At 43.6% G+C, this 14,948-nt stretch overlaps 1 protein-coding gene across 2 annotated transcripts in view; it reads left to right on the forward strand.

The window, feature by feature from the left end:
• The first annotated feature begins 4,400 nt into the window (after positions 1-4,400).
• LOC147427871 (shikimate O-hydroxycinnamoyltransferase-like) overlaps positions 4,401-14,948 on the forward strand; it is a 41,632-nt gene continuing 31,084 nt past the window's right edge. Inside the window, exon 1 of one of the 2 annotated variants that reach the window (XM_086496414.1) lies at positions 4,401-4,982. In XM_086496414.1, coding sequence (XP_086352540.1) covers positions 4,539-4,982 — 444 coding nt within the window. In that variant the 5' untranslated portion in view covers positions 4,401-4,538. The remainder of the gene's footprint in view (positions 4,983-14,948) is intronic. The other variant, XM_086496413.1, reaches the window with a different exon arrangement.

Genomic DNA, 14,948 nt, shown 5'->3' on the forward strand with positions numbered 1-14,948 from the left:
TGGAAGGCCTTACAGTTTCGCTGATCGCTTGAGGTGAGACGTTAATATGTGTGAGTTGATTTAATTAAGTAAGTATATGTGAAGTAATATCAATACTAATTTTGTGAGTTGTCCTATGTGCAGGTTGTGACGCCTAGTCATCAGTGGACCGGATTTCATATATATGCTTTGTGAGACACAGACACGCTTCTGTGTCTCTTTTTTGTATAGACATATATATATGGTTATGGTTATTGTTCAGACGGTTATTGTTTTTGTTATTGTTATGCTTATTGTCATTGTCATTGTATAGACATGGTTATTTCTCCTATTCTTGTATAGACATAGTTATGGTTCAGGTTTTGTTTATAGTTATGTTTAACTTTTTGGTTATGCTTATGGTTATTGTTAATTTTGTTTATGGTTATGGTTATCTGCATTATGGTTTTGATCAAAGTGGTTATGGCCGGTTATGGTTTTAAGTTATGGTTATGCTTTTAAGTTATGGTTATGGTTCGTTATGGTTATGCTTTTAAGTTATGGTTATGGTTCGTTATGGTCATTGGCCTTAAATCTCATGTGAGATCATACATCGATAGCATGTAGGAGGCGTATACATGATATGGTTTTTTTTGAAAAGTTTATGTAAAAACGAAGGGAACTTTGCTGAAATTTCTGCGGGAGCACGGTTGATTTTGGTGCTACTCGCTTTCTTAGGCAGAGGGCAGGAAGTCTGGCTGTGGTGGCTGTGTCCATCTTTTCACTGGGCACAGACCAGGCTACCTGTCCTCTGCCAAAGAAAAAAAAATTCTCTTATGGTCGTCGATATCTGCGTCTATAAATGCGTCTATATCCGCGTCGCAAATAAAGCCTTTCCACACTTCTATCGACGTTGTTTGCGACAGTTTTACAGGGACGCAGATAGCGACATTCAACATTGCTATATACGTCGATAACACCTTTTTTTGTTGTAGTGATAGTGAGAACTTCATTAAGAACAAGTTCCTAATGAGCATAGAGAGAGTACTTAATTTGAGAAAGAAACCTAGCAATATACACCTAGCTAATTTGGCATTGACAATACTTGAAAAGAGAGAGAAATAGAGCAATTAACAACAGTTGAGGACCGGATTTACATGGAGCCGGTCCCCTCTCCATAAAGGCTTTGTATTATAGCTTCTCCCATCAAAGGAGACTTTTGTACAATACAATCCTTGTGTTCCTTGATAAAACTCATTGGTGTAATGAAGATGGAAGCTTCATGCACCAAATTATGCTTGAAAAACACACATAATGTCCCTAGCCTCAGTCCCAAGACCTCACACACATTCAAAAATGGTGAGAGCTAGCAAAGAATGAGGATAGATTGAGAGGAAGAAGATGTATCTTATGAGAAAGATCACTCTAATAGCATAGCTTAGTTAAGTAATTAGCATGGTAGAGGAGATGAGCATCCATTGAAGCTTGGCTCTCGGTTGAATTTGCATTCCATAGCCAAGAGTTGTTGGTCTAGGCCTCTACTTCTCAATGCTTGGAGAAGGAGATGGAGTTCTTGCTCAACACATAACTTGTGTGTGTGTGTGTGTGTGTGTGTGTGTAGCAAAGTGTGGACTAAAAATGCCAAGATTTCTCTCTCTTGGTCCACCCCTCTTGCTTTCTGCTCATGTTGGCCTCTCATTGACTCTTGCAAAGCTTTAGCCAATCAAAAATTATAAGCATAATTGATAGCCTTGTGACATGCGTTCCCCTTTCCCCTTTTGTGAAAGCTTTAGGTAATTAAATAATTCATCTAATCTCTCATTGGACCTTTTTGTCTTCTGGTCAATAGGAATCAGGCAAGCCATTGGGCTGCTGGATGCTCATTGGACCCCTTGGTAGACTGTCCAATAGTCTTCTAGGGAGCTTAATCTCTATTGGTTCTTTTATCAAGCATTTTTAAATTGATTATACTAAATTTACTCTAGCCTAATTCTCATTGGTCCACCTCTATGGCCATTCAATAGGATTTGAGGGGAGATTGGGAGCAACTAGATTAGGAGCCTGACATGTGTCCAGTATTCCCTTTGTGTAAAGGGGGAGCTCTGGAGTGTGTGTGTGTGTGTGTTTCTCTCTCATCCTCTACAATAAGGGCTCACCCCCTCCTTCCTAGGGACGTGGGAAGACTTTTTAGTCTTCCCATGACCATCCAATATTTCCCCTACTTTGGCCTTTGGATAATACAATTAAAATTATGAACTTTAGCCTATGGAAGTCTTAATGGGGTTGAACCTTAGGTCTTTTAAGCCCCATTGAAGCACATTGGTCTTTTGAGAAGGTGAACGACAAAGACATCAAGAAGAGTGATATGGTTCCTCAATACAATAGGAATCTTCATAATATTTTTTCAACGATATTTGAAATCAAGTGGTAACAAGAGAAAAAAAGTCTTCCAAGGAGAAAAAGAAGGACAAGAAGCATAAGAAGAGACATAGACACCTATGATAATAGTAGTCCATGATGCAAGATAAGGGTCCAAATCCCTCTATGAATAAGCAAAATGCCCATGAATCTTGTAATATGCTATGCAATGGTAGATATATTGCTCCTCTATTTGTGGCTCTATCTAGCAGACCTGGCATACTCTCTCCTTTGAGGGTATTCCCTTGTATTGGGAAATATTCCAACTAATGAGTGTGGTGTGTAGCTGACCAATGACACATCTATTGCCATGAGATTTGGTATGAGCTATGCTCTTCATGTAATCACTATCTTACATCAATATAGGTTCCCTATTCCATGTATCAATTCTGTGTACTCTATATTTTTTGTTTATTAATCTACTCTTGCTCTTTGGTGTCACGTCGCATCCTAGTTTGCATCCAAGTACTAAAGAGAGTATCGAAATGGTTTTTGACAAATAATGATGTGATTGTCAATCCCCATGTGAAGCAACTATCCACAATTAATCTACAAAGCATTGGAATATAGTTGGAGATGCTTCTAGGAGACAAACTGACATACAAATGCATGAAGGATACCAAACAGAGATTAAAGCCATGTTAGTGAAACTGCAAATTGGTTGAGGAATACTGGATCAGAAGATTAAGATGCTGCTAGAGAACAACACGACTAGTAGCAAGGTGGCGAAGACACGCATGACACTTAGAGAGCATGAGCTGAATTTGAAGAGTTTGTATCATCTCATTCAAATCTTCACAAAAATGTTGCAGTAGAAAACCAAATTGTCATGAATTTCATTGAGTTTGTGTCCTTGATTCACCAATCCTCATGTATGCATTACCAATCAAGGAGGATGAACTTTCCTTTTTTTTTTTTGCTTTTTACCTAAAGCATAACAAACCAGTTGATCAGTAGTGCTACATCAAGATCATAGATCAACTGCGAGTATGGTATGATGAAAGCAAAGTAATGTGGGTAGCTTGGACGAAGATTCTGAATGATGTCGACCAAAAATTCACTCTAGATGAGTTAAAAGCCACCGACTTGTAGCTTTTCACTCTGATATCTTTGATTGCTTGATTTCAATCTTCAGAGCTCTTGTGTTTTCCAATGGAGATGATCACTTCCCTCCTTTCTTGCATAATGAAGGTCTTTCAGAGATACGTTGGTTCCTTTCCTACCAAACTTGTTTGAAGTAGCAGAAGTAGACAATTTGAGTACATATTGAGACGACTTGATTTTCCAGATCTTACATGCCAGAAGTAAGTCGTCCTTGAAAAAGAAGATCTTCCAAGTCTTTTGTACCCATTTGCAAATTTTGCTCGCTAGACCTCTCGTAATTGAACACTTTTGGAATAAGTGGAGGAGATCCTCACTTGCCACTTTGCAATTTGAACATCTATAAGAGCATATCCCTCTTGTGAATACTTTTATCCAAATAAAAATAGATGTCCATAGCACCTTCCATAGGAAATCTTGTAAGTTTTTTGTATGTAGTGCTAAATTTTCTTTAGAAAGGAAACTTTCGCTTTCAGTTTTGGCTCGAAAAGAAAAGCCGCCCTCCCTTTGTTGTAGGGCTTGTCAAAATCGCTTGTTTTAACCAAAGAGAATAAGGGCAAACTTATAACGTTTTCAATAGTTAGCTCAAAATTGAAGCAGTTGTTGATAGAATTTTAAAATTTCTCGATTTTCTTCAAGGTGAGCTTGGAATCTAGCTAGTATTTTACAATTTTAGAGGGGTTTCGCCTGCTACAGACCATAGTTGAGCTGACGTGAGTTTTTTTGTCACGAAATTGCCCCTTGTGTTTTCCTGCTAGTGTCGTGTGGACTGTGTGTGTGGCAGAGCTACAAGTTGCCGGCAGAGTTTGCTGAGCTACTCAAATGGGGGTTAACCCCAGCTCGCGCGAACTGCCTCTTAGCCGGTTAAGAGGCAGTTCACTCATTTGTAAATTTTCAACGTGTCCTTTTGCTTTTTCCCAAAGCAAAATTCTAAATCGGAGCTTCATGCTCAGGCCTGGAAAGGTGTGCGTGTGTGGGTGCGCGCTCGAGTCTGAGTCGCGAGATCTCACGAACACACAAGGCTCAAGCATCCTCTACACGATATTTTGCAGACAAAAGAGATGGAGGACAGCACTGTGAGAGTGGACATCATTCATACCTGCCTTGTCAAGCCCGCCTGCCCTTCCCAGCAGCCCTTGCTGCCGCTGTCGCCCTGCGATGTGCTGCTGCGAGACTACACCTACAACAGAAGGGTGCTCTTCTACCCACGCCTGGCCGGAGGAGACGAGTACTCGCTCTTCATCAGTACTTTGCAGAGCAGCCTATCGCAGGCGTTGGCCGTCTTTTATCCGTTTGCCGGCCGCCTTGCGGAAGGCCAAGACGGGCGCTTGGTGGTGGCCTGCTATGACGAGGGCGCCGAGTTCGTGGAGGCACGCATTCATGGAGTAGCGTTTGCGGAGCTGGAGCGAAGCAGCTTCGACATGCAGGCCTATTATGTGCATCTCACGCGCTGGGCTTCCTACTCGCGCCTCCATGAAGGCTCTGCTCCCCTCCTCTCCATCCAGGTCTCTCTCTCTCTCTCTCTCTCTCACACACACACACACACACACACACACACACACACACACACACACACACACACACAGAGCAGGTCTTGGGCTCGAGATTCGTTAGATAGATCTTTGACGTCTCGTGGGATAGTTCCTACGACGTTAAAATCTCTCTCTATCTCTCTTTCCCTCTGGCTTCCGTTCAAGACTAGCTCTCTTAGGCTTTCTTAAACTCTGCCCCCATATTCGCATGCCCATTGGTTTTAGCTCGAGGAGGGCCCGGTCGATGCTACAGGAAAACCTTCAGCCTTCATGTCTTATAGTAATCAACATCCTTGGAAAGGTAGAGCGGGGCACTTTTCCCTTAAAGCCCTTGGACCTCGAAGGCTTGGCACAGTTGTTCACTTCTGGAACCAAAGATTGAGTCAGACTCTCGTAGCTTGACCTCCTCTGCATTTTCAACTCAATCTTATGAAGTTGCTAGGCCTCATCCCCCTCATCTTAGCTCAATCGTAACCATTGAATGTATACAAGTACCAGGAGGGGGACTGCCGAGAGGCCAGATGTGGCAGGAAGACGTGACAGGAATTAGTATGCACTGGCAACGACATGATAAAGCAAGATCTACGCATACGAATGGTGAGGTGTCAGTACCTCATCACATTTCAACTTCTGAGCTGCCAGTATCTTATTGGAGGCTCAAGCTCTGGATTCCGCATGCTGATGTGCTGCAGATCTGATGCATGCAGCAAGGATTATGCTCAGGAAAGTGCTCTCAATGGACGGCTACGATTCTGAGTCCCTCAACTCCCGACCTTGAGGGAAATGATGGGAGCAACATGTTCAGAGCAAGAAAATGGGGAGATATTGACAGCAATGGCTTCTTATAAAAGAATATAGCCTTAAAAACATGCACATTTGCAAATCCTCAAGCCCTACCTTCCTTGTTCTTCATCAAACATTCTTTGCAGTGTGGTCATGCTTAATGAGGTAGATTTCATGTGCCCATATGATAGCCAAAAGTATAGATAATGTTTATAAGAGATGGTACATGCTTCTCTTTTTGTGTGAGACTTCCTTCTCTTGTTGAAAGGGCTATTTGAATTTTTTATCAAAGAGTTGTAAAGAGGTTGCTTCCTTTCTTTCTATCTCTCTAGAGCCCAACGTTCCCAATTAGCAGCAGATCAGCCCAACGTTTTCAGTTTTCAGCCCTTCCGCTCGTTGGTCGCGGCGGCCCGGATCTGCTAACACTAGCCTCTCTGTTGCAACCCGGTACTTCGGCACCCCGGTCCCCATTGAGCCTCTTCTCGACCATTCCCTCGCCGCATGGAGTGCTCCCATTGTTGTCCACCATCTGATCATCATCATCTACATTTTCAGCCTGCTTTACGTGACAGGTCGGCTGCGTTTTTGCAGCCAGCTTTCAGCCCTTGATTCCTCTCACGCCGGGAGTGCAAATCAACCCCAAATCTACCCCTCGATGGCCATCAACAACACCTCATCGAGACGGATCCAAAGGTGCATCAAATCAGCCCCGGAGTTACTTCATTTTGAAGAGTTACTCCGGTGACATTCCCCATTTTGAAGAGTTTGCATTGAGGTATTGCATGTGTGTACATCCATTTATGCAATCAAAAGAGCAAATACCACATCGACAACAGTGTGGAGAGCCCTTGAGAGGATTGGTTGGGACTCCATTGGGTGTCATTCTCCTTCTCTCTCTCTCTCTCTCTACACCTCTGCCTCTCTCAATCTCTCTCTACAAGGAAATAAAAGGAACCATCTGTCACCAGGAGGTGTACTTTTCTTGTTGCTTTCTCTAAATATGTCCTACATATTTTTATTTATTTTATTTTGACTTGTTTTCCTCGGAAATCTTGAAAAGGTGGAAGTAGACATTGCATGGCCAGTGTGAAACGGTTGCAGCCGAATGGGTTTCTCACATTGGGAGTCTAGGTCAGTCAGTTTGGAACTGGTCGAGCCAGTTAGCATTGAATTCTGATGAGTATGGAAGCCTGTGCGCGCCACATGAAGTCTGAGCCACTCGAAAAGTCACTTACAACTTTATAAGTCAGTGGGAACTAGGGAATTAACTCAAAAGGGGCAAATTGGACACATGGCGGCTCCGGGTAGTATTGCCACTTCCAGCATGAAGAGGGGACGCCCAATTTTAGAGGAGGTTGAATTTTACACTAAGTGACCTGCAATGTGTATGTGAGTCGTGGGTGCAGGTCTACAGCTTTAATGGAAAGCTTCTCTTTTCCTCTGTCTCATGTAGCGCGATGATTTGCTCTCGTGCATCTCTCTCTCTCCCATTTGGCACATACGGTAATGCTTCACTAGTTGGGCTACTCAGATGAATATGTACAGTTCTGGGGGGTTATGCGCGTTTGCCAAGGCAAGAGCCTTCTGAACAGAAACCGGATTAGCTAATTGCTAATTCCCCACAGGTACGCACAGTTCTATCGCGAAAGATTGCGAGTTTGTCACGTGACACATCCAACTCTATGTGTCCGTGGACAAGCTACAGCATGACCAGGGTTCAATTCATTCAAGTCAGTCTAGAATAGGAAGTGATCTGACACTTTTGTGAGTCTGTTCGCAGACCGTGCATGTCTAGACACTTAGATTAGGTGCATATCCTCTGGTTGCACACAACATGACCATCAGATTCTAGTCAGATCCCATAAGTAGTATTTTTACAGTGCATAGACCTATTTTGTCCTATGTTTGACCTTTTTCACTTATTATTTTTTAGTGACTTTTGTTAGAAAGTAGGTAGGGCAATTTTGCTAAGTTTGTACATAAGCAAACCTAGCGCTAGCATTCTCCGACAGAAGAGGCAGCAGGAGCACCTTGCTCAATAGGCAACTTCTCAGCAGAACCCCCAAGAGGCCTAGCGTTTTTGCTCCACAGCATAAACCTATCATTTTGAACCATATCAGCCAACGTTTTTGGATCTTGCAGATTCCTGGCGATAACAAGAAGCAGAAGCCCCAGCGCTAGTAGATTCACCGCAGCAGGACCATTTTCAACCCCAGTGTTTTTGCATATGCCATGCATTTCAGCGTTTTGCAGATCTACTGCGACGAAACCAACACAAGCACCAGCGTTTTCAGTTTTCAGCACTTAGACATCGCAGAACAAGTCCCGAACCTCGCAGATCTCACCTTCCCACAGTCGATCCTTGCCGCACGGTCATATCCCGCGAAGTTTGCAGATTCAGCCCAGAAAACGCAGATTTCAGCATCTGCGTTGTCAGCGCGTCGTTGTTGCATCGTCGTCATCGACATCGTCATCGACATAGAGTCAGAATTCAGCAGATAAAGATTTGCAGATTTCAGCCATTAGCAATCTCAGATTCCAGTCAGTCTCGTCGTCGTCATCATCGTCATCGTCATCGTCGACAAGTCTAAGCATTGTAGAGATTTGGGCAATCATAGTAAACCTCTCTCGCCATAGAGAGTGGGGCCTTCGGAGGAGGGTTTGACAATATTCTGGTGTCGTATTCTTCTCTCTGTGTCTCTCACTCTCATGCACTTCTGTTCACAGTGTCCATTCACTTTGTTTGTTTCGATTGCACTCTCTCACTAAAGGAACAGAAGGCTCTCTCTTCTGTAACTAAAAGGAATCCTTGAGCACAGCTCGGAGCACTCATCTTGAGCAAAGTTCAAACATTCACTTCCGCTGCACCTAACATAGGTATCAGAGCTTTGGCAGTGTTCTGTATCACTCAAGGAAAGAACCACAAGAACCACATAATTTTTTTTGCTTGTTGTGGTCGCACGTAACCCAAGTTCTCTTGGGCGTGTCGATTCCTAATCGTGTTTTTGAAGAGTGACAGGAAACCCAAGAAAGAAGGGCTTGTCCAACCTCCCCTTGTGCCTCTTTTCACTCATTGAGAGCGGACCGTGCACTTAGCGGCCGGCCAATCGACGTGAGGTGGGAAAAAGCAACCTTGGTGTGAGCGCAAGGCCGCCAAGGGGTGCGCCCGCAAGAAAAGAGAAGAACTCGGGTGAAGAGAAGATTCTTCTCTAACACAGATTGCAAGCGAAAGAAGAACCTCAAGAACTCAAGAACCCCAAGAACCAAGATCCCCAAGAACCCAAGTTCCTCGTGAACTTAAGAACCCAAGACCACAGGAATCCACAAGAACCCAAGATTTCAGTGGATGGTCATCACTTGAAGCGGAATGGATACTTTGCTTGGAGGTGATGAGCATGAGAGAGGCGAAGAAGAATTTTCTCCACCAGGAGGTTTTTCTGACCCTCCCCCTTCCCCATCTACGCCAAGGATTGCACCAGATCCTATGGAGACTTGGTGCAAGACGATGATGGACATGATGACAATGTGGCACGAAGCAAGAATGGTAGCCATGGAGCGTGAGCGCGAGCAATCACGCTTGGAGGCCAAAGAATTTGATCGCAAGTATGCAGAAAGAAAAACAGGATTGGATCGCAAGAACGTTGTTCATTCTTCCTCTCTCATTTCTAATGTGTAGGCGAAGATTGAAGAGATTCGGAAAAAGGAGACTCTCTTAGTCTCTTCTTCTCCCAAGCATGACACACAGGATTTGCATGATGATTTGAATGACAAGCATGATGATTTGCTGTAGGTGCAATGGAATGAATATTGTATTTTCTCAAGATTAGTGATCTTTATTGCTCAAGGTTCCTTTTAGTTCTTAGGGAAAGAGAGAGCTTTCCGTCTTTTAGAGAATGCTTATGCTTATGCAATGTGCAACCAGAAGATATGCATCTACACTGAGTGACTGGGCATGCACGGTCTACGAATAGACTCACTCACAAAAGTGCCAGATCACTTCTAATCTAACTTGACTAGACTTGACGGAAACCCTGCTATGGTGTAGCTTGTCCACGGACACATAGGGTTGGGATGTGTCACGTGACATCCCCTCGTTTTTAAAGTGAGGTACTGGTACCGAGCTGCATGGCTTCCTTGTAGTCTGCCAACAACTCTGGATAATCCTTGAAGAACTCTTCGTCTATCCACACCGCTTCATGGGTTCCTCGATCTTTGAACTTCAAAAAATACTGTCGTACTTGTTTCTTCGAACCATGGCGAAACCGATGCAACAAAACTTGCTCCGGCTCCATGACTTCTGCTTCATCGATGATCTCCGGTTCTTCTTCTTCCGAAATGTCCTTTGGAGGTGTTCCTTGAAACACTTTCAACCAAGAAACATGGAAAACGTTGTGCATTGACCATGAGTTAGGTAACTTTAATTTCATTGAAATCTCATTAATCTTTTTGATGACTGGAAATGGACCATACATACGAAAAGATAACTTAGGACATTTCTTTCCAACTTGCTTAAGACGCTGTTTCATGATTCGTAGATACACCCAATCTCCTTCCTTGATCGAGAGCTCCTGACGATGCTTGTTAGCCTGTCGAGAATAAGATTCCTGAACCTTGCTTAGCCGAAGCTTGACACTCTCAGAAATCTCATCCAATGATTGACTCTCAGCATTGGCATCAGGCATTTGACTGACCGATCGAGTCAATAGTGACTGGAATCGGCGGCCAAAAGCTACCTCATACGGAGTTCGACCAATAGCAGAAGAGAAGGAATCATTGAGAATAGCCTGAACCAATGGGAGATAGAGCTCCCGTTGAGACTGTTGATCATGAACATAAGACTTCAACACATCAAAAGCCAACTAATTATAAATTTCCGTTTGACCATTTGACTGTGGATGAAAAGCGGATGAAAAATTCAACTTTGTGCCAAAATTTTCAAAGAGTGCATGCCAAAAGTTGGACGTAGACTTAACATCCCTATCTGAAACAATGGACTTTGGCAAACCACAGAGGGGGTACCAATGCTTTATGAACAATCGTGCAACATCTTGTGCAGTAACTGTGGCCTTAGAAGGAATCAACATGCAGAATTTGCTGAAACGATCAACAATGGTTAAACATTGAGTGTTCCTTGAATGCTGACTTGGTGGTAAGTTAGTCACAAAATCCATAGAGATATCTTGAAAAGGTCCCTCGGGAATAGACAGCGGAAGCAAGAGGCCTTGCTGCTTACCCCGAGGAGCTTTTACTTTTTGACATATAGTGCAATGTGTGACATAACTAAACACATCTTTTCGCATTTTAGGCCAATAGAAAAATCGTTCAATCTTTTCCAATGTGGTGTTCATACCCCTGTGCCCACCCGTGAGAGAATCATGTGCATCATGCAATATGGCTGGCCTGAGAGAGGGCAACACACATAGATGCTGACGAAAAAAGAGCAATCCATCACGAATGAGATAGTTGCTGGGCCCTTGGGAAGCAAGAGCCTGCAACTAATACTTACCAAATTCTTCATGCTGTCAAAAGACTCACCCTGTATAGAAAATGTGGTTCTTGACTCGAGCCAAAATCTGTTCTTTGCGACTCCCATCTGCAACAAGGTTAGCTTTTCCAGACACATACTCAATCAAACCTCCAAATTGCTCAAAAAATTGTGACCACAACGCTTGGCGATCACTCCAATGTGCACTAGGCATAGACTGTAGCCACTTGAGGGCTTGATGATCTGTGCGCACTGTAAACTCTCTACCATACAAAAAATGCTTCCAATGCTTAAGAGAGTGAATGACAGACAAGTTCTTTATCATAAACTGAATAATTCTTTTCCTTACTATTGAGCTTCCGGCTAAGGAAAGCTACAGGATGACCATGCTGCTGGAGCACAGCGCCTATGGCGACATTGCTCGCATCCGTCCATACCTCAAAGGGATCATCCCAAGAAGCAAGGATAAGACACGGAGCTTCCGTCACCGCAACCTTAAGAGCTGCGAAAGCCTCAATGGCTGCCTCGGGCAAGTCTACGCGCTGACGGCGAGTCTTTACCCCTTTCAAAACATCAGTCATAGGTGCAGCAATGCGTGCAAAATTCTCTATGTGCGAACTATATGCTTGACATAAACCAAGAAAAGAACGCTCATCATATGCATATTTGGGTAAATCCCAATTACGAACCTGTTCCACCTTCGCGGGGTCTAGCTTGACGCCTTCTGCAGAAATGATATAACCCAGATAAGTGACTTCAGTAAGAAAAAATTTCAGACTTCTTAGCTGCAATGTACAACTGACACTCATCCAAACGAGTTAGTACCCTTTCAACATCTCTTTCATGTTGTTCCCACGATGCAGAAAAAATGAGAATATCATCTAAAAAGATGAACACACATACACCTACCATGTCGCCGAAACGACCTACCATGAGACGATTGAACGTACCCACAGTTCGTGTCAATCCAAAAGGCATAACAATATACTCCCATTGCCCTCGCTCGGTGCGAAAGGCGGTCTTGAAAATGTCGCCTTTGAATACCCGTACCTGATGGTATCCACTTTTGAGATCGACCTTGCTGAAAACTTTTGCCCCATTGAGCCTATCCAAGATATACTCAATGCGAGGCATCGGAAACTTGTTCTTGACGATCATCTTGTTTAATGCCCTGTAATCAACACACAAACGAGACGAACCATCCTTCTTGCAAACGAACAAAATAGGGGCAGCAAAAGGACTTACACTAGGACGTATGAATCCTCTAGCCACCAACTCTGTGAGTTGTCGCTCTAACTCCTCCTCCTGTGACTTGTTCAAACGGTAGGGAGCCTTATTGACAGGCCGCGCTCCCTCCATAAGCTCGATGCGATAGTCCTCCGGTCGCTTTGATGGGAGACGAGGTGGAAGATCATCCTGCAAAAAGAGATGTTTAAATTTCGTAAACAACTCCGAATACTTACTTGGAGCCTGAATGTTCTGGGAAACTGGGGCAGCATAAATGAATGCCGCTTGTGCTCCTCGTCGTAATTCACGCTTCACCTGTACATGCGAGATGAGAGGCAAAGAATGCAAGCCCTCCTCAGCACGAATGATGAGGGGGGAATTAGATTTGGCATGTAAAATGAGAGTGTTAGCTTCAAAATCAATGAGAGCGTTGAGTTCACGAAACCATTTAATGCCCAAAATCATATCACATCTTGAGAGAGGAGACACAAGAAATTTCCTACGAAAAGAAGCTTGTTGAACGGTAAACTTCACATCAAGGCACTCCTTCGTGATGAGGGAGTCCATACCAGGAGCGAAGCCAGAAAGCTCGAGAGGAGATTTCTGACTAACCTCTAGGCGGGCTCTCTCAACAAGAGGGGGACTAATCACATCATGCATATTGCCTGGATCAAACAATATGATAAAACGTTGTCCTTTTACATGACCATAACACTTCAAGAGAGATTCATCAATGTATGTGTCAGAGTCATGAGAAGATGCAGGTTGTGTTGTGATAGAGTTTGTGGTAGTTGTGGGTGCCTTTGGTTCTTTAGGTGGGACTGTCTTAGGACAGGCCTTCTTAATGTGACCCTTGACATGACATTGAAAACATCTACCTTCTTTAGCATAAATCACTTGTTCTTCCGCCGTGATGTATCCTCCTATAATTCCTTGAGAAGCTTTTTCATCAGGGGTTAGCTTAGGTTTTGCAGGTGCTTTAGCTTTACCCTTAGATTCATTGTTAGAGTTCTTTTCCGAGGAATTAGAGGAAGAAGAGCTAGAAGAATTACCATTCTTACCATTCTTACCATTCTGTGTGTTCTGAGAATTCTGAGATGTCCCTTGAGAAGACTTGTTCTCCTTAGGATTTCCCTTGTTGTGCTTTATCTCTTGGGCGAGAGCGATTGCTACTACCTAGTTGAGATCCGCGGGATCAAAGACTTCAACATCAAACTTGATGTATTCGTCTAACCCAAAGAGAAAAGCCTCTTTGCGCTCATCATTCGACTTGCGTAGTTGAGTGCCTAGCTGCAAAACACGGTTAGAAAAAGACATGACTGGCATACCATGTTGCTTGAGATTACGCCAATCCTCTTTCAAGCGTGCAAGGTATTGAGGTGGCATAAACTGTGCCTTGAGCTTGTCTTGGAAATCAGCCCAACTAAAAGAGAGGGGCGTGAAATCGTTGGTTACCTCTAGGTGCGTGGCTAGCTGTGCCTCTTGCCATGCATGGTACCAATTGATGGCATCACCGGCAAGGTACATAGCTGCCGTCAAAACTTTGCTATTTCCTGTTTTCTTAGTTGTCGCAAAATAAGCATTAAATTGATGTAACCAAGAATGAATCACCGTAGCATCCATCTTACCATCATACTTACTGAAAGTCACTTTTTCGGTGACTGGGTTGTTGAATCCGCATCGTGGCTTGCACCACGAGAGGAACTCCCATGATCTTTGGGTGGTTCAGTCTTCGAAGCTAGCAAGTGGGAAATAAATTCTTGATGGCGAATCTCCCGTAGAGCTTCTCGTTCATCGTGCTCGCGTTCAAAAGCAAGCCGATTTTCTTCTTGTTTTGCGGCAAGAGCAAGACGATTTGCTTCTTGTCTATCCATCATGGCCATCATCTGCTTGACCACTGTCTCCATAGGGTTTGGCGTAGATGGCGAAGGGGGAGGGTTGAAGAGATCATCTCCGGGTGGGAACGAGTCTTCATTGCCTCTCTCATGCTCATCACATGTATGTGAAGTATCCATTCCGCTTCGGGTGACGACCATGCACTATAATCTTGGGGTCTTAAGCTCGCGAGGAACTTGGGTTCTTGAGGGTCTTGAGGTCCTTGATTCGGGAGAATCTTGGGTTCTTGAGGATCTTGAGGTTCTTGAGGTGTTCTTTCGCTTGCAAATCGCGTTGAGAAGTGTCACAAAGTGATGACGTGGCGGACGGCAGAAACCCTAATTTCTGCCAGAAACCCTAATTTTCGTAAATCGCGGAGGATTTTAATTTTTTTTTTGTGGAAAATGAAGAGCGACGCGAATTTTGCTTTTTTTTAATTAAAAAAAAAAGAGAAAAGACTCTCTAAGAGAGAGAGAGAGAGAGAACTAATGCTTTTTATTTTAAAAGCTTTTGGGGCTCTGCTTTTGGGCATCCCTTGTATCTTTAAATAAGTGGTGAGGGCTTCACTT

Source organism: Adiantum capillus-veneris, chromosome 23 (assembly GCF_014529385.1).
Source record: "Adiantum capillus-veneris isolate H3 chromosome 23, ASM1452938v2, whole genome shotgun sequence".
In the NCBI taxonomy this organism is placed as follows: domain Eukaryota; kingdom Viridiplantae; phylum Streptophyta; class Polypodiopsida; order Polypodiales; family Pteridaceae; genus Adiantum; species Adiantum capillus-veneris.